The sequence below is a fragment of the Megalobrama amblycephala genome, linkage group LG7 (genome assembly GCF_018812025.1).
Source record: "Megalobrama amblycephala isolate DHTTF-2021 linkage group LG7, ASM1881202v1, whole genome shotgun sequence".
NCBI lineage: Eukaryota > Metazoa > Chordata > Actinopteri > Cypriniformes > Xenocyprididae > Megalobrama > Megalobrama amblycephala.
Window position 1 is genome coordinate 6,052,047 of NC_063050.1, and position 17,493 is coordinate 6,069,539.

The 17,493-nt window shown below is 38.8% G+C and overlaps 4 protein-coding genes across 10 annotated transcripts in view; 1 reads left to right on the forward strand and 3 right to left on the reverse strand.

Annotated features, from left to right (window-relative positions):
- Positions 1–1,175, reverse strand: part of LOC125271602 (BEN domain-containing protein 6-like) — a 3,432-nt gene extending 2,257 nt beyond the window's left edge. Inside the window, exon 1 of the mRNA XM_048195714.1 lies at positions 1–1,175. This exon is cut by the window's left edge and continues 4 nt beyond it. The gene's annotated coding sequence lies outside the window, so the exon portion shown is untranslated.
- Positions 1–5,645, reverse strand: part of LOC125271592 (NACHT, LRR and PYD domains-containing protein 12-like) — a 296,158-nt gene extending 290,513 nt beyond the window's left edge. For all 7 annotated transcript variants that reach the window (XM_048195699.1, XM_048195693.1, XM_048195696.1 and 4 more), the window contains exon 1: positions 5,521–5,645. The gene's annotated coding sequence lies outside the window, so the exon portion shown is untranslated. The remainder of the gene's footprint in view (positions 1–5,520) is intronic.
- LOC125271537 lies at positions 31–4,569 on the forward strand. Its single transcript, XM_048195571.1, has 8 exons — positions 31–73; positions 779–860; positions 972–1,033; positions 1,145–1,213; positions 1,387–1,455; positions 1,571–1,639; positions 1,751–2,438; positions 4,544–4,569. The coding sequence occupies exons 2-8, from the start codon at positions 782–784 to the stop codon at positions 4,567–4,569; spliced, it is 1,062 nt and encodes a 353-aa protein (XP_048051528.1). The 5' UTR covers positions 31–73; positions 779–781.
- Positions 5,646–11,838: 6,193 nt separating the features above from the next.
- LOC125271538 (NACHT, LRR and PYD domains-containing protein 1 homolog) lies at positions 11,839–14,095 on the reverse strand. Its single transcript, XM_048195573.1, has 3 exons — positions 14,089–14,095; positions 13,409–13,979; positions 11,839–12,994 (listed from the first exon to the last, which is right to left on the reverse strand). The coding sequence occupies exons 1-3, from the start codon at positions 14,093–14,095 to the stop codon at positions 11,839–11,841; spliced, it is 1,734 nt and encodes a 577-aa protein (XP_048051530.1).
- Between the last annotated feature and the right edge of the window lie 3,398 nt (positions 14,096–17,493).

The following is a 17,493-nucleotide window of genomic DNA, read 5'->3' on the forward strand; positions in this document are numbered from 1 at the left end:
ACGCAACCAGGCCAGCCAGCGACTAGTCAGCTCACGGTCTCGTCCGGTGCAGATAATTTATTTCTAATCTAAGGTAACAAAGATATCAATTATTAGCAAAAAAAAAAAAAATAATAATAATAATGTTTTTTGTTAGCAATAGTTACGGCTTACTTTTTATAGTCATTTATTAAAAAAAGTTTTGATGTAGGCGGTATATGGTAGTTATAGGCTATAATATAATACTGGCCTATAATGTATCGACAGCAAAAAAAAAAAAAGAAAGAAAGAAAAGAAAAACATCTTCATATGTTTTAGTGTTACAAATACACATTATTTTAGAAATGTATAACAAAACAGTAATTTAAAGCATTATAACGATATAATTATATAATAAAAGGCGGACTTACCTTCACGATACAAAGTGACAGTTGATGAATGACGTGCAATGATGTCACGTGAATCGGCTGCGCGAAGCAAGTGAGCGTCAATGAAACACGTCACCTCAGTGAAAAGATTAATTTACCGGTTCTTTATGTAAATTACACGAGCTTCTTTTTCAGGGTGAAAGACAACACTAAGACTTTTACGACCAAACTTTTCTTTTCTTTAAAAAAATAGCCTTCTAAAATAAAATATGTCTTCCAATTAACTAAGTCAATTTTGTCAATACCCAGATTCGTTATTGTAGTCATTTTTAGGAAATGTTCTCATTTGGATTAAGCTATTCGGGTAATGCAAAAAATATATTCTTTATTATATTTACAAAGAAATAACACTAACGTGTTTCTTTTTGAAGGATATGGAGTATAAAGTGTACTTAAATGAAGAGGCACCTGTTCCCGCAGCTACAAAAAGGCGATGGACACAGAATATAATAGGTTGCTGAATGCAAATAACTGTATTTTAGGCAATTTGTTTCTTATTGTACAATTGCATATTGACTTACATTAATCAAATAAGCAAGAAATCTGCTCTTTTTTCTTCTTCAGGAGCAAAAAAGAGAAGATCATACAAGACATGGCTTATTCCCGATATAGTTGAAGTATTTCAGGTTTTAATGTTGCCCTAAAAAACATTTTCAGTGATAAATTCATGGCCATTTGTTGTAGTCAAGAAACCATGTCTAACATGCTCCTGTATGTTTATAATTTCATACTTATAGGAAAACATTTCCAATGATGACAGTGGTGACAATATCAGCAAATCTGACAGGAACTGCCCTGATGCTCATGTGAGAATAGGCTTTTTTAATTTTTTTATTTTTCAAAGTTAATCTTCTTTAGAATTGTGCTTCCTTGTTGTCATACGGTTGGCAATTCTTTGATCCTTTATCAGCCAGAACATTTACAAAATTTAAGTACATGCATAAAACTAGTGGTCCAAGTACCTGTACATGTCTCACAGGGAAACTTTTCTACTGATGAAGAGAATGAGGTCGTCAGCGATGCTGATGGAAACTTTTCAGATGCTGATGTGAGAATGGATTTCTGATATTTTTTTTAATCCAATGCTTTTTGCATACATTTGTAAATATCGGTGTTCATATGGATTTTGTTTTAATGTGCAATAAATGCACAATTTCTGACAGGAAGGCTTTTCTGCTGATGACGAGGGTGATGTTTTTAGTACAGCTGATGAGAACTTTCCACAGACTCATGTGAGAATAAAGTTTAGAATATGTATCTAGTCTATAGCCTCATGCTTTTTTTTTTAAAGCTCACACTTCTTTATGTGTCAGCTTGTAATTAGTGCAATATTTACTTTCTAGATTGTCAGAAACCACAGTGCAGTTTGTGAGGGAAGCACAGAAGAAAGAGAGGAGTGTGCCAGTGAGGAAAAAATATATCCAAATGCCAAAATCACTAATGAAGAATCTCTGCTGTGCATACTTGCCTACAGCCTCAGGCATACAACATCCAAAGTGGCTTTGAGTGACTTGTTAGATCTTATCAATCTCCACTGTCCTGATTCAACCAATGGTGTTCCAGATAGCTTATACAAGTTCATGAAATCCTTTCACTGTGACACTTTTGAAGTCCAGTATATTTGCCCATCCTGCCAACATTTCTTTGGTAGTGAAATCCCCACCCATTGTGCTTCATGCAATGGTACCCCAGGGGACATGGAAAACTTAATCAAATCTGGCTCTGTCTTTATCAAATTATCTATTTCAGATCAATTAAGAGGTAAATTTCAAGATACAGATTTTTGTCAGTCTTTGAATTACAAATGGTCAAGGACAAAGCGCAACTCACAAAATGTTGAAGACATATTTGATGGCACTATGTACAAATCGATTGATGCACTGAATGACCCAAAATTGTTGAATATTTCAGTGTCCTGGAATGTTGATGGTGTTCCAATTTTCAAATCTTCTCCTTTTCATATCTGGCCTCTTCAAGTCACAATCAACGAGCTCCCCCCTAATCTGAGGGCAAAGCATGTCATTCTTGGCGGTTTGTGGTTTGGGCCAAAAAAGCCAGAAATGAACTCGTTTCTGCAATCATTTGTTGATGAATTGCGTAGTCTTGAAAACCAAGGGTTACCTTGTCAGTGGAAAGGTGAAAAAACAGTAGTCCATGTATACAGTTTGCTTTGCATTTGTGATTCAGTGGCTCGTTGTGCTGTACAGAATGTCAAACAGTTTAATGGAGAGCATGGTTGTAACTGGTGTTATCAAAAGGGTGAAGTTGTAGAAAAAGGTAATGGGTTTACTAGGGTGTATCCTTTGCAGTCAACAGGGCCAGAGCTGAGATCACACAGAAAACACACTGAAGATGCTCAGCAAGCTGTTGGTTCTGGAACATGCATAAATGGCGTAAAAGGTCCATCTCCTCTAATGCTGCTGATGTTTTTTAATATGGTTTCTGGATTTGCATATGATTATATGCATGGCATATTACTTGGTGTTTGTCGCCAGCTGACTACCCTATGGTTTGACTCCAAATACCATACAGAGCCTTGGTACATTGGAAGAGAAAACGAGCAGATTGAAAGAAGGTTACTTGCCATTAAACCACCTACAAGTATAACAAGACCACCCCGTTCAATTTCTTTGCGTAAATATTGGAAAGCTTCGGAATACAGACACTTTCTCTTATTTTACAGCCTTCCCTGTTTGTTCGGCATTTTACCCAGACAATATCTTGACCATTTACTACTTCTAGTACAGGCTACATACATTCTCCTTCAAGATTCAATTTCCCCCCACGACATTGACAAAGCTGATGGCCTTTTAAAAGCATTTGTGGGCCGTTTTGAGTCTCAGTATGGAAAGTGTCATGTGTCTTATAATGTCCACATACTTGTACATGCAGCAGCATCTGTGAAAAATTGGGGTCCTTTATGGAGTCACAGTGCATTCTTATATGAGTCCCAGAATGGACACCTTCAGAAACTCTTTCATGGCACACAAGCTGTAGCAGAACAAATTGTTAACATGTTTAACCTTTACCAACATGTTCCACGACTCATTGCTGCTGTATTCAGTGATGAACAAACACGGCAAAGCAAAAGCTTTGTTGAAAAAATGTTGGGAGGCACCAATATTGTGACAAAGTGTATTGGTAGTTCTAGCGTGATGTTTCTTGGATGCCCACATGTACGACAGCCAACCCCAAGAGAGTCTCATATCCTTCAAGAGTCAGGTTTTAGTGCAAATAAAGCTTTCAGTTTTTATTCTAGGGCTGTGGTTAATGGCAAGCGAATTCATTCAAAAGGAGCTAAATCTTTATCTAAAAGAATCAACCATGCAATTCAAACCAAACATGGGTCTATAGCATTAGTACGATCATTTATAGACGTAGGCAATGCGCAAGGAGAGGGTCATGCCTTCATTGATGTTATGAAAACAACAAGTAATGACATCAGCAAAGACAGAGAATCAGGGATAACGGCAAAAAGCATTTTAAAAGAAAGAGGGATTGACTCAGTTGAACTTATCAAATGCACAGACATACATTCAACCTGTGTCTACCTCAAGGACCTACCAGGTCTTGCAAATAATTTTTTTTGCATCCAACCAAATAGATGGGAGTTGGATTAAAAACAAAATAGCTGCATCTTCATGTTATAAAAGGTAAAAATGTACAGTATACAGACTCATATCTCTTGAATGTTGACATGTCGTGGATGTTTGCAGAAATGTATAATTTTGAAATGATTTAGAGAAATGTTTTTTTTTTTTTAATAATTGCCTATTTATTCTTACTCTTAATTTTTTTAATTTACTTGTTAAGACTCATTGTTTTGTCTCGTTGCTGCCAACAGCCAGAGCATAATATATCCAAAATAGTTCCATGAAATGTACTTGAATCTAATTAAATAAAAATTGTATGAATAAAACTACAGCAACTATCAGAGTTTTATTCTCTAGTCTAGACATAACCTATCCTGAATCCAAAACCTGTAGGGTTTTTTTATATATATTTTTTGACTTATTTATTTTTCATTTACAGGGAAAACTCCTGTAAGCAAACATTTTGTTTCTGCGTGAGGTGCACGGCAGTCCTGCAGGATTTTTTTTAAAATTCCTGTATGATTTTTCACTTGTGCTGTACAGCGCAGTATGTGCAGCAGTATGTGTAGGACATTCCTACATGTTCTAGAATGAAACCTTCAGTACAACAGAAACATGCAACACAAGTAAAAAATCCTGCAGGACTATAATTCCTGCAGGACTGCTGTGCAGTACAAGTGAAAAATCCTGTAGGACTTTATAATTCCTGCAGATTTTAAAAAAATCCTGCAGGATTTTATAATTCCTGCAGGACTGCTGTGCAGTACAAGTGAAAAATCCTGTAGGACTTTATAATTCCTGCAGATTTTAAAAAAAATCCTGCAGGATTTTATAATTCCTGCAGGACTGCTGTGCAGTACAAGTGAAAAATCCTGCAGGATTTTATAATTCCTGCAGATTTTTTAAAAAATCCTGCAGGGTTTTATAATTCCTGCAGGACTGCTGTGCAGTACAAGTGAAAAATCCTGCAGGATTTTATAATTCCTGCAGGATACCTGCAGAAAAAATGAAAATCCTGCAGGATTCCTGTAGGTTATTTTTGTAAGGGTGTATCTGGTTATTTTATTAAATGCAAATTGCTTTCAAATTAAAAGCAAGATATGAGATAAATCTATCAATTAGACAAAGGTCAGATAAAAACTGGTAGAGTTTTTATAGCGATCAAAAATACATCAGTATGTCATAATCGATCTTCTCACTAAAGCTTCAGACGATCGATCGTCTGTGAATCGACGCCTGGCCTACAGAAGCGCGGAAGTATTTAGTTATTTACTTTAATGTTTACATTTCCACCTTGTATCGTTCAGATTGTAAAGAACCTATAAATGAATCAAATAAAAGCAGAATCCCTAAGACATCGGTAATATTATAATCCTGAAGGTGAACTCTTTTACATGCGTCACAACTCCATAAAATGACAATATTTGAAGATCCAGATTAATATGATAGCGAAGCGTACAAACACATTTATTGTAAAAACATAATATGACATGATATCAGAAGCAGATAAATGATCTTACCGTGGTGTGATATTTTGTCTGTTTCAAAACTTCTGAAGATGAATTTACATTTCCTAAGGAACTTTCGGTTTCTGCACAAAAGACTGCGCATGCGCAAAGTGCCTGTCTCAGGTAGTGATGTGACATTTGAACCGAGGCTTCGGAGCTTGCGCCCAGCATAAATGAGCGTGCCAGGTGAAGCCTCGATTCGAGGCTTATGTTGGTAAAATAGAAATCACGTGACCAATGACAAACGAAGTTACTTTGAACCTTACTTTATGCGTAGGTTTTTATTCATACTTATTCAATTACATTTTTAAATACCCAGTTATACAAGTAATATGTAGAATACAAATTATTTCAGGAAAATAAAATATTTGCCATATTCAATTCATACATGTGTACATTTATTCTTCTGTTACATCATATTGATATTCATACTGGCATTAAATGCCATAGTTTAATGGGTACATTAATTTACCACAGAGATAAATTCAACACACACGCACGCACTATTAGGCTTTTATTTGAGCACTTAAGGTGAAACTGTGGTGGCTGCTTCGTCCAACGAAGCTTCTTATTGTCTTTCACAGGGTTTTTGGCTGCTTTACGTTTTACTACACATCAGATGGCGCTGTTTTCAACACTCTTGAAGCTTTGAATCTTTTCCAGAAACAATGAGAGAAAAGCCTCAGTGCTTCATGAGGCTTCATTTGCCCATTACTAGCCTCAGGTGTCAACGGCTGAATCCAAGGCCGTAACCATGGCCCTGTCCCAAATGGCACTCTAAAACCTCACGATCTTCCTCTGAGTCCGCACTTTCACAACGTAATGCTCCGCAGTCAAAGAACCTCCGCAGTGGCGTTAAGTGTGGCTGCCGCGTGCCCATATCCGTTAAGTCCACAAAACAGTAGGGTGTCCCATTCCCTAATCTCTCCTTCTTTTAGTTTTCTAATGGGTTTAATTCTATTGTAAAGGATGTTTAGCGCCACGTGAGCGCTGAACAATGTTGAATCTGACAGATGCAAACCTGCCAACCTTGGGAAAAAAAATTTAGAGTACCAGTGTGATATATTTTTTTTACATTTTTGAGAATACAATACACAAAGCACACACACACCCATCTTTGTTGATCTAATTTTGACTGTTAAAGTTTTATGATTTGACACAATTAAAAATTTCACTACACCTGCTCAAAAGCATTTTTTTAATTCATGATTAATATTGCATTGTATAATGTGTGCTTATACAAACTGACAACCAGAAGTTAATTGCATTCAATTATTTAATATGGACTAAAAAATTTATTTGCAATTTCAAGTAGGCTATATTTACATACAACTAATCTGACAGTCAAGTCTTTTATACAGGTTTTGTAATGAAAACTAGTCTAAAATTAAGAAACCCTTAGAAAACAGTAAACATTGAGTTTACATGTGATTCCTTTAAAATACTTAATTTATTATTCCAATATCCAAATATGATACTAAATCCCACAGGAAAAAAAGGGTTTCTATTTGTAACGTGCTGTCTTTGAACAAGACAAACATTCGCTGATTAAAGGTTAGCCAATACAAACATATTTATAGAAAACAGTTGACAATGAATAGAAAGGACCAATAAGAGCAAAACGTATCGTGTATTCAAGAATATCAAGAAGTTAGTCATATAACGAGGGGTTGTGTTAACTAAAGCGTCCGTCATTTACAGATTCTTAAAATACAAATAAACACAGAGAGACATGTCCAAGGTGTGTTCTCTCTATGCATGACTTTATTACAGTGCCTGGTTTACCACTTCCCCCACCTAACCACAAGGGGGCAACGTCACATCATGTGTCCTATAAAATCCCTTAACACTACATCCCCCTTTCTAAGATCATTTGTACTGATATATAACTTAAGATTAAACTAACCCCTCTGTACTGTAACAGACTATATCAAAAGTTAACTGTTCCCAATTCAAACTGTTGCACTATGCATAAGGCAACATAACCCATTGTCTTTTTCTCAAATATTCCTGTAGAACTTATATAAGCAAGAGAACAATATAGCAACAATAAGAACAATAAGCAAATGAACATTAACTGAAAATCTGAACTAAGAAGGTGGGGTAGACTGCCCAATCCTTCTACTGAGTGTGGGGGTTTATTCTGCCCTGAAGAAATCACTCAGTCTCACCAGGGGTACCCGCTATTTAGCCACAAAGTCCTTCAGGTACCCTGGAGGTCGTCTCTCTCTTGCAGGGTAACATGCCAGAGGCTCAGGACCGCATGGTTGAACTGGGCCCTGCTCTGCATGATCTGACCTCACTGGCTGACCAGAAGATTGCTCTGGCTCTGGCTCTGGAAGGATGGTCTGCACTGCTGGCACCACTGCTGTAGAGACGAGGTTTCGGTTTCGGCGCAGGTTCCCTCTGGGAGTGTCAATGACGTATGACCTTGGTGCTTCCGCCTGTCTTATCACTGTCCCCTTCTCCTTTGTGTCCTTTACCCAGACATGGTTGCCTGGTGTTAGTCTTGTGAGATGTTGAGCTCTGTGTCTTTTGTTGAAGTTCCAGCTCAATCTCAGTCTCTTTTTCTGTTCCTCCTCTTTGAGTTTGGTTATGTCAGTCCAGCCTGGGTTGAGAGATGACAGAGTGACCAGAACTGTTGTTCTGAGCTGCTGGCCCATTGACAGCTGTGCTGGACTGTACCCGTTGGCGAGTGTTGTGGCTCTGTAAGCCATGAGTGCCAGATATGGGTCTTTTTCTTTCTGGAGGAGGCCTTTAACTGTCCGCACAGCTCTCTGCCTCTCCATTGCTCTGAGCATATCTGGGGCTGGACGTTGTGTGTGTGAACCCCCACTGTGTTGCGAACTGAGTGAAGCATTCAGACGAGAACTGGGGTCCATTATCTGTCATGACCTCGGACGGTATGCCATGCCTGGCGAAGATAGACTTGCAATGTTCCACTACTGCTAATGAGGTTGTAGATGTGAGTTTAGCTACCTCAATGAAACGGGAAAAGTAGTCTGCCACCAATAAATACTGGTTATCATTCCACTGAAACAAGTCAGCACCCACCTTTGCCCATGGTCTATCAGGGAATTCTGTAGGCAGCAGTGGCTCTTTGGGGTTGATTATTTCTTTTGCACAAGTGTCGCAGCCCTCGACCACTTTCTGAAGCTGTGTACACAGTCCCGGCCACCAGACAGATTGCTTGCCTCGTTCACGACACTTTGCTATACCTTGGTGTCCTGCGTGCAGTTTCTGAAGGATATCTGTCTGTAGCAGCTTGGGAATAACTAGTCTACATCCTTTCAGTAATAAGCCGTTCTCCACTGATAGCTCTTCCTCGACATGTGTGTACGGTAGGTAAGCTCTGTCTATTGTGGATCTGTCTGGCCAGCCCTCAGTACAGTACCTTTTCACTTTGCTCAGTATTTCATCACAATCTTGATGTTCCCTAATTTCTTGTAGCCTCTTTTCTGTAGCTGGGAGGGTTGACATGATCATGTTTACATACAGGTTGACTTACTCTTCCTGCTCCGGCTGCCCTCTGTCTCGCAACGGCGCCCTTGATAGCATGTCTGCCATTGCCAACTTCTTGCCGGCCACATGGGAGATGGAGAAACTGAAAGCCATCAGTCTCATTTTGAGTCTCTGAATGCGTGGCGGGAGCTCATCCAGGCTCCTGGAGCCTAGTAACGGAACCAGAGGCTTGTGGTCCGTTTCAACGTGGAATGTGATGCCCACCAGGAAGTCTGAGAAACGCTCGCACACCCATGTGATTGCCAAAGCCTCTTTCTCAATCTGTGCGTACCTTTTGTCAGTGTCTGTGAGTGCTCTGGAGCTATACGCGACTGGCTTGAGGTGGCCATCCTCCTGTCTCTAGAGTAGCACAGCTCCCAGTCCAAATGATGACGCGTCAGCTGGGACGACCGTCTCCACTTTTGCGTTGTAGAGTGCCAGCCCAGGTGGCGTGCTCAGATCCTCTTTGATGCTGTTGAATGCTCTTTGTTGATCATGTCCCCACTGAAACATGTTTTGCTTCTTTAACAGGTCCCGGAGTGGCTGTGTCTTTTCTGCCAGATGAGGTAAGTACTTTCCCAGGTGATTCACCATCCCGAGGAATCGTCTCACTCCGCTCGCGTCCTCAGGCTCCTCCATGTCGGTCACTGCCCTCACTTTTTTAGGATCTGCTCTCACGCCGGCTGCATCTATGATCTGTCCGAGAAATTTGACATGGCCTTTTGAGAATTCACATTTCTCACCTCTCAGTGTGACGCCTGCCTCCTGCAGCCTCCCCAGCACCGCAAGCAGTCGTGTGTCGTGCTGGGTCTGTGTGTCTCCGTACACGAGCACGTCGTCCATTTGGCACAGGATGCCATCGAGTCCCTCCAGTATCTGAGACATTCTCTTTTGGTAGTGTTCAGGTGCTGAGGATATGCCGAAGCAGAGGCGGTTAAAGCAAAACCTCCCAAAGGGAGTGAGGAACGTTGTGAGGAGAGCGGACTCCTTGGCAAGGGGAATTTGCCAAAACCCTGAGTTTGCATCGATTTTTGAGAATACTTTGGCGCCCTCTAGTTGTCCAAGTGTGTGTTCGACTGACGGGAGCATATGTCTCTCCCTCTTGACTGACTTGTTCAATTTGGTCAGATCCACGCAGATGCGCACCTCATCTTTGCCTGGCTTTGGGACAGTGACCATACCTGGATAGCTATCCATGCCTGGATAGCTGGATGTCCCAGTAGGCTAAACTTCAGACCCGGGACTACATACACTTCTTGTGTGGTGCTTTTATTGTCTGTTCCTATAGTGGCTGCGAACTTTCCCTTCACCGTGATGGGCGTCAGACCTGGACCCTGCAGCACTTTCTTTGTTCTCTCTAGCTCCCGAAACTGCCCTTTCTGAAATACATCTTCAGATAGCACTGTTACGTCTGCCCCTGTATCTATTTTGAATACAGCTGTGTGCTCATTCACTTTAAGGTTGATTAGCCATAGTTCACCATCTGAACTGACTGTGCCTAGGAAAGCTATTTCCTCCTCATCTGACTCTGCTGTGTTAACTTCGTTGAGAGCCCCTGACCTGCACACTTTTGCATAGTGATCCTTTTTCTGACACCGGTTACATGCTACTTCTCTAGCTGGGCACTGATTTTTGCTGTGTGCTGGCATTCTACCACACCACATGCATCGTGTCTGGTTACCTGGCTGTGTCTGATAACTGCTTTTATCATTTGTTCCAGCCTTTCCTGCATTTTCTGCTGTCTTCCTTTGCCTTTGTCAAACGTGTGTTTTGTTTGAATGCTGTCCACGTCTGTGGCCTCTGCCTTAAAGTTACTCTTCAACAGATCCTGTTGTTTTTTCACACTTTCACTCTGACGTGTGCGCGTCACCGCTCTCTCCAGCATTAGCTCCGTGTCCAGCTGCAGTTGCTCCGACAGCTTTTTATCGTACCAGCGTACTTTGAGGTCAAAATGCGTACCCGCTACACAAAATGCGTACATGTTGGCAGGTCTGCAGATGTTGGAGGAAGACTGAGACTGTTGTAGAGACATGAAGCTCAGAGAACATGTTCTTCACTGCTAAATATCTGTGCTTCAGCATTATTATACAACAAATCAGATTTCAGCTGTCTTCTATCAGGAGAAATAAAGGAAAGGATCATAAGAACACAGAAATAGTGCTAATGACATAGAAGTGGCACAACTTACCCAACATTAGGGGTTAAGTATGTATGGGGAATTTAAATTTAAAATAAATATTAGTTTTTTGTGCATTATCCCATGACAGTCTTACTTTACAGCACATTATTCAGAATGTCTACCATTCAGAATATTTCCATGTAGTGAATTATCCAAAATATTCCAATATGAAATTTTGAGACAACACTTTAGAAAAAAAAAATTCATTAGATAAAGAAAATGTTAAATATTCCCTCATTGCAGTTCACCAAACTTTTGTGTGTTTGCAAGGGATCATATGAAAGAAAGAGCTGAACTATATTTACCACAACTATCCTTTTTAGTAAAATTCATAATTTCATAATTTATGTACAAAAAATTACATCAGCAGTTCACCAACAAGAATGAAATATACAGACAAATATAAAACTAGCTATAAATTTACTTTGACATTGTACTTGTTTTACCTTCCATGTAGAACCTTTACTCAGACGTGCAGAAACATAAATGTATCTGGTATATTACTATGAATACATATTTTAAAAGAAGTATATTTTGATAACTTCTGATAAACCCATATTTTCCTCTATCATCACTAGAGAAGCTTTGGGTTTATCAGAGGATGCTGTTTTAGAGCAGTTTTGAGCCCAGAGTGTGAATCAGACCAATGTTCAGAAGTGGTAAAGCTTCTCTTCCTGAAGAACTGAGATGAATTTAGCTTTCACATCATCTCTGTGCTTGCGTATAATGTCACAGATCTTTCTCATGCTCTCCTGACTGGTTAAACTCTGTGTGATTTCTGAGTATTGTTCATCATAAATCAGTTGCTGCTGACACAGTTTATCTGCAATGATCTGGACATTTTCGACTTTCTGAATGAGATTTGACCAATGGTTATCGAAATATCTTGCTTTATCTGCCTCACTATTCAGACATGGCTCGTCTCTCTTAGGATTTATCAGATCAAGTTCATCTTTCTCAAATACTGCAGTCCAGACCACCTCCTTATCCTCCTTTCTGATAAGAGTCATTTGAAGATCATTCTCCAGACGTGTCTTGACTTTGAAGAAGTTTGGGTCAGTTTCTCTTCTGAATGTGATCCCTTCTTTGGGATGGATAGAGGCACCTGGAACGTCAAGAATGTGTGGCGTTTTCATCTGAAATGGCCTGTCAGGTCTGGGATGTGGGATTGGGTCATTTGACTTTTCATTCTTCTCAACTTTTTCTTCTGCACAATCATCAACTGGAAAAAAGTAGACATGTAGAATGAGAGGAACTTTAGAACGCATGTAGAGAAGAAGATCGCAGTGTTCATACACTCGCATTATCCAACTTATAATTAATGTTGTAAGAGAGAAGGATGGTTGGACAATCTTGGCATGGAATCGGGTCAACTGCACAGGTTCTGTGGTTATTCCTTCATCTTTTACGGTGAGGACTTTCACAGCATCTTTGAGAGAGGGGTCAGACTCTCCTAAACAGGCGTAATGGGGCAGATGAACTTCCTCCAGTTTCCCTGAGATCACCGTCACGTCAATCACTGGACCGATCCGGTTACACTGCAGCCTCTCCAGCTCTGTGTTGAGGAAGTGTCCGTCTACGGTACAGTACTGAAGGGTGACGTCACAGTCACAGACCCATCGCATTCTGGTCCGGACACACTCGTAACGGCCTGGGTCAGTGCTGACCCTGAACTTTGACCCTCCTTCATCTGTACAGGCCGACGGCTCAATCTGAACCCACTGATCAGAATCAGCTATATGGACACAAGACTGACAGTTCAGCAGTGGGTGAATATTGAGCCCAGAAGGTTTGGAGTCAGAGAACCTGTGAAGAACCAGAAGAAGGAGGAATGAAAGAGTCAGATGGTTTTGAACAATGTGCAAAATTCAGCATTGAATAAACTAACTAATAAACTTTATGGACTTAAACTAGGTTAGTTAGCATGAACTAACAATGAAAAACACTAAAGTGTTTATTAATCTCAGTTAATGTTCATTTCAATGTTTATCAAATCATTATTAAAATCATCTGTCAATATTATTTAATGATCTGAACTAACATGAACTAACAATGAACAATCCAATCTGCATCAGCCAATATATGCTGATCATATCAGGTATCAGCAATAATCCAATATCGTGCATCTCTAGTGTTTAGTGATGAATGAAGAACAGAGGATTGAACTATTAATCACAGTCTGGAAAAATCCTTCACTAAGACACAGTATATTTCACTCACCCGGTTGTGTGTGTATCACTGTTGTTTCTCACAGGAGGTTGTTTAATGTCACACAGACACACTGAGGAATCAGGATAAACCTTAAATCCAGCATAGAGGGGTTCAGTGAATGTGGTGTTGAATGTGTGTAAGTGTGTGAGTGTGTGTGTGTCAGAGACGCTGTAGAAGGACAGAGTGCCGGCCGACACGTCCACATACACTCCTGCTCTCTTAGAGGATGAACGGTCGACAGGTATATAAGTGAAGTTCTTATTGTGACGGACAGAAAAACTGTTTTCAGTGCAGTTCAGACTCCAGGATTTGTCATTGAATCCAAACCAACAGTCACTCCATCCTTTCCTGCTGATTCCTTTATATGTCACTGATATTTCAGCACAACCGCTCCATTCAAACTCCCAGTAACAGCATCCAGTCAGACTCTCTCCACACAGAACCTGAGGAACAACTTCAAATCTCTCTGGATGATCAGGATACGACTGATGATCTTCCACATATGTGATCTTCCTGTTCTTATCAGACAGAATGAGACGAGTGTTTGCTGTGTTTGGATCCAGTGTGGGATCACAGGCATCTGAACACAAGAAGAGAGAAACATTTCACTAAATGAGACAAATCAACATCAAAACACTAAATGATTGTGTGTCGACCTACATTTGTGAAGTTCTGCTGTACTTCTGAACTCTCCATAATGATCCACACTACAAAACACAAACTTGATGGCACCAGCATGCTAAAGAAGATTCCCTTTTAACTTAATAATAATAATAATAACAACAACAACAATAATTGACATTGACAAAATTAACTCATTATCTTTATTAACTTTATACCAGAGGGCTGTTTCATAAAAGATGCTAAGAAAAGCAAGGATTAAACTCCAAAACCTGACTTGAATTAACCTAACAAATGAGTTTGGGCTAAAACGGTTTCATAAAAGGTAATTGAAGTTCACGCAGTCCCGCTAATTCGATCCAGGTTCACCTAGTCAAGATAATTTCGCGTGCACGCTTTTCTTAAGCAGCCCTAGAGGTCGATCATGGATCAAATCGATCCACCAAGGGAAAGGGCATACATTTTGTGCTATTTTATGCGTTTGAGACATGGTGTTTTCCTCAGTGCATAACTAACTTTTCACAAGTTTATTCTCCATCTGTAAATGTTAGAAAGTAATGCAAATATTTCCATTTTGCGGCTAAACTAACAGTGAACGAGCGCTGCTGCGCGCATGCGCGCTAAACAGACGAAATGCAATAGAAGCAATAATTCTAAAATATACATTTCGCTAAAATATTTCATGTTGGAGATTAAATGTGCCTTTTAATACAATTACATGTACAATTTGTACAATATGTACAATTTTAAACCTACAAGTAAGTGTATTTTTTATGATAACAGTAAATGTAAATGGACTATTGTAATGCGGTAAATCAATATACTTTGGGACAATTACTGAGTTTAGATTAATCTTACCAATTAAAATTTAGTCTGTGCATATTTATTTTAATTTTTAATTTTGTGATCTTAATTTCTGCTCTTCTAATAACCATAAAGAGTACTAAAGCTGCCAAACAAAACCAGAGAGAAATGTATTCATATATTTTAAAACAATCTAATTAAATATTGGGCACAAAACACTTAGCCAGTAAGAAAGGAAAACCTGTAGGTTTTACACACACACACACACACATATATTTTATATATATATATATATATATATATATATATATATATATATATATATATATAATTCAGGTTGATTGGGACACTTTTTCCCAGTCATTTCAATAGCAAAAAGTGTCAATCAACCTGAATTCCATATATATATATATATATATATATATATATATGCTTTGACTACAGTGGGTAGTTCCAGTGAGAACAACATCCATACATGCCACTTCAGCAGGCTGCATCTTACTCTGTCACTCTTTTCATAGCTTTTGCTGGCTCTGAAACACTCACTTGGTATTTCTCCTGCTCTTTGTCTAGCAAAAAAATCACTCATCACTTAATGAAAGCTTACAAATGAAGGCCTGATTGTTTCAGGGGCCTTGACACAGGTTTATTGATTTTGAATTTCTGTGTTACTTTTACTGTATTTTCACACTTACAGTTTTTTTCGATTGCTAAACGACAGTGGGCACAACTGGAGTCACATGTGCAAAACTCTAACTACAGTCTGCACAGCAGCAGTTCATGTGGACCAAACTCTAGTTCGTTTTTCATTGCTTGAACACAGTTTTCAAAACTCTACACACTTATCCCATGACTTTAACCACAACCTGCACAACACTGTGGATTTACAGCACTTTGTTCAAATGCTAACACACTGCTGTCAAAACTGTGAACCACACATTCAAAACACAATAGATTTCAGCCTTGTGCCTTTCAAACACTGCTGAGTGCAATTTTGCAGGATTAGCCCCTCAATTATTTGTTCGAATTACAGTATGTACTTTTAGTTTCTACCTTTTTTTTCTCATTACTGTAATTCCGTAAATTACTACAGACTATTGAAGCAAACTGCTCATTTTCATTTACCTTAAAGAACTGTTATGTTCTAAAAATTTAAATAAATCATGTGAAAGAATGTCACTCTTTTCTTTGAAGAAAATATTATTTTGTATGAAGTCACTGAAATTGTTCAAACTGTAAAGATGAAAAGATTGTATTTTCTGTGTTGGAGTTTGATGCTAGTGTTTTTACTCTCAGTGTGTTCTGAGTGACAGTGTGTGTATCTCAGTGAGGGTTGTGATAGTGTTTGGCTGCACTGAGCCTGTTTTGAGCCATGTGTTAACTGTTTAGCTCAGGAGACTGTTGGTAGTGCAGACTGTAGTTAGAGTTTTGCACATGTAGCTCCAGTTGTGCTCACTGTCGTTTAGCAATCGAAAAAAACTGTAAAGAATTGTTATGTTCTAAAAATTTAAATAAATCATGTGAAAGAATGTCACTCTTTTCTTTGAAGAAAATATTATTTTGTATGAAGTCACTGAAATTGTTCAAACTGTAAAGATGAAAAGATTGTATTTTCTGTGTTGGAGTTTGATGCTAGTGTTTTTACTCTCAGTGTGTTCTGAGTGACAGTGTGTGTATCTCAGTGAGGGTTGTGATAGTGTTTGGCTGCACTGAGCCTGTTTTGAGCCATGTGTTAACTGTTTAGCTCAGGAGACTGTTGGTAGTGCAGACTGTAGTTAGAGTTTTGCACATGTAGCTCCAGTTGTGCTCACTGTCGTTTAGCAATCGAAAAAAACTGTAAAGAATTGTTATGTTCTAAAAATTTAAATAAATCATGTGAAAGAATGTCACTCTTTTCTTTGAAGAAAATATTATTTTGTATGAAGTCACTGAAATTGTTCAAACTGTAAAGATGAAAAGTTTGTATTTTCTGTGTTGGAGTTTGATGCTAGTGTTTTTACTCTCAGTGTGTCTGAGTGACAGTGTGTGTATCTCAGTGAGGGTTGTGATAGTGTTTGGCTGCACTGAGCCTGTTTTGAGCCATGTGTGAACTGTTTAGCTCAGGTGACTGTTGGTAGTGCAGACTGTAGTTAGAGTTTTGCACATGTAGCTCCAGTTGTGCTCACTGTCGTTTAGCAATCGAAAAAAACTGTAAAACAATGATTTGGTAATCCTCTTGTACTCTTCTGTGCTAAGAAATAAGTCTTTGACAGTTCTCTCCCAAGTGCTTCCATTGTTGTCAGTATTAAGTCTGAGAATGATTCAGTGGGCTATATAACACTTAATTTTTAAGACATTACTTGTCTTTAAATGTTTTGTTTCTCATCATACTTACTTTTTAATAAAAAAAAAATGCCTTAAACTTACAAAAATATATATATATTTTTTTTTTAATTTAGCACTATTTAGTAAATGTGTGTATTTATATATATATATATAATATATATTATATATAAAATATATAAAGTCAATAATTGTATGTGAGAGAGTCAGCTGTAATATTATTGTGTTCCTACTGGTCAGTGTTAGAGGAGCTCAGCTTAGCCTGACAGTTAGCCTGCTCCAGACCAGGCTAGTTTCCCAGCATAAGTTGCCAGAGTAACTGAGTTTGAACTAATTTAAGTTTGTTT

What these genes read in the sequence shown, in the direction of transcription:
- LOC125271537 (XM_048195571.1), top strand. Translation starts at nt 782, where the DNA reads ATGGAGTATAAAGTGTACTTAAATGAAGAGGCACCTGTTCCCGCAGCT. An exon ending in ATATAGTTGAAGTATTTCAG is followed by an intron (nt 1,034 to 1,144) that starts GTTTTAATGTTG and finishes TCATACTTATAG; the next exon opens with GAAAACATTTCCAATGATGA. An exon ending in GGAACTGCCCTGATGCTCAT is followed by an intron (nt 1,214 to 1,386) that starts GTGAGAATAGGC and finishes CATGTCTCACAG; the next exon opens with GGAAACTTTTCTACTGATGA.
- LOC125271538 (XM_048195573.1), bottom strand. An exon ending in AGTGATACACACACAACCGG is followed by an intron (nt 12,995 to 13,408) that starts GTGAGTGAAATA and finishes GGTTCTTCACAG; the next exon opens with GTTCTCTGACTCCAAACCTT.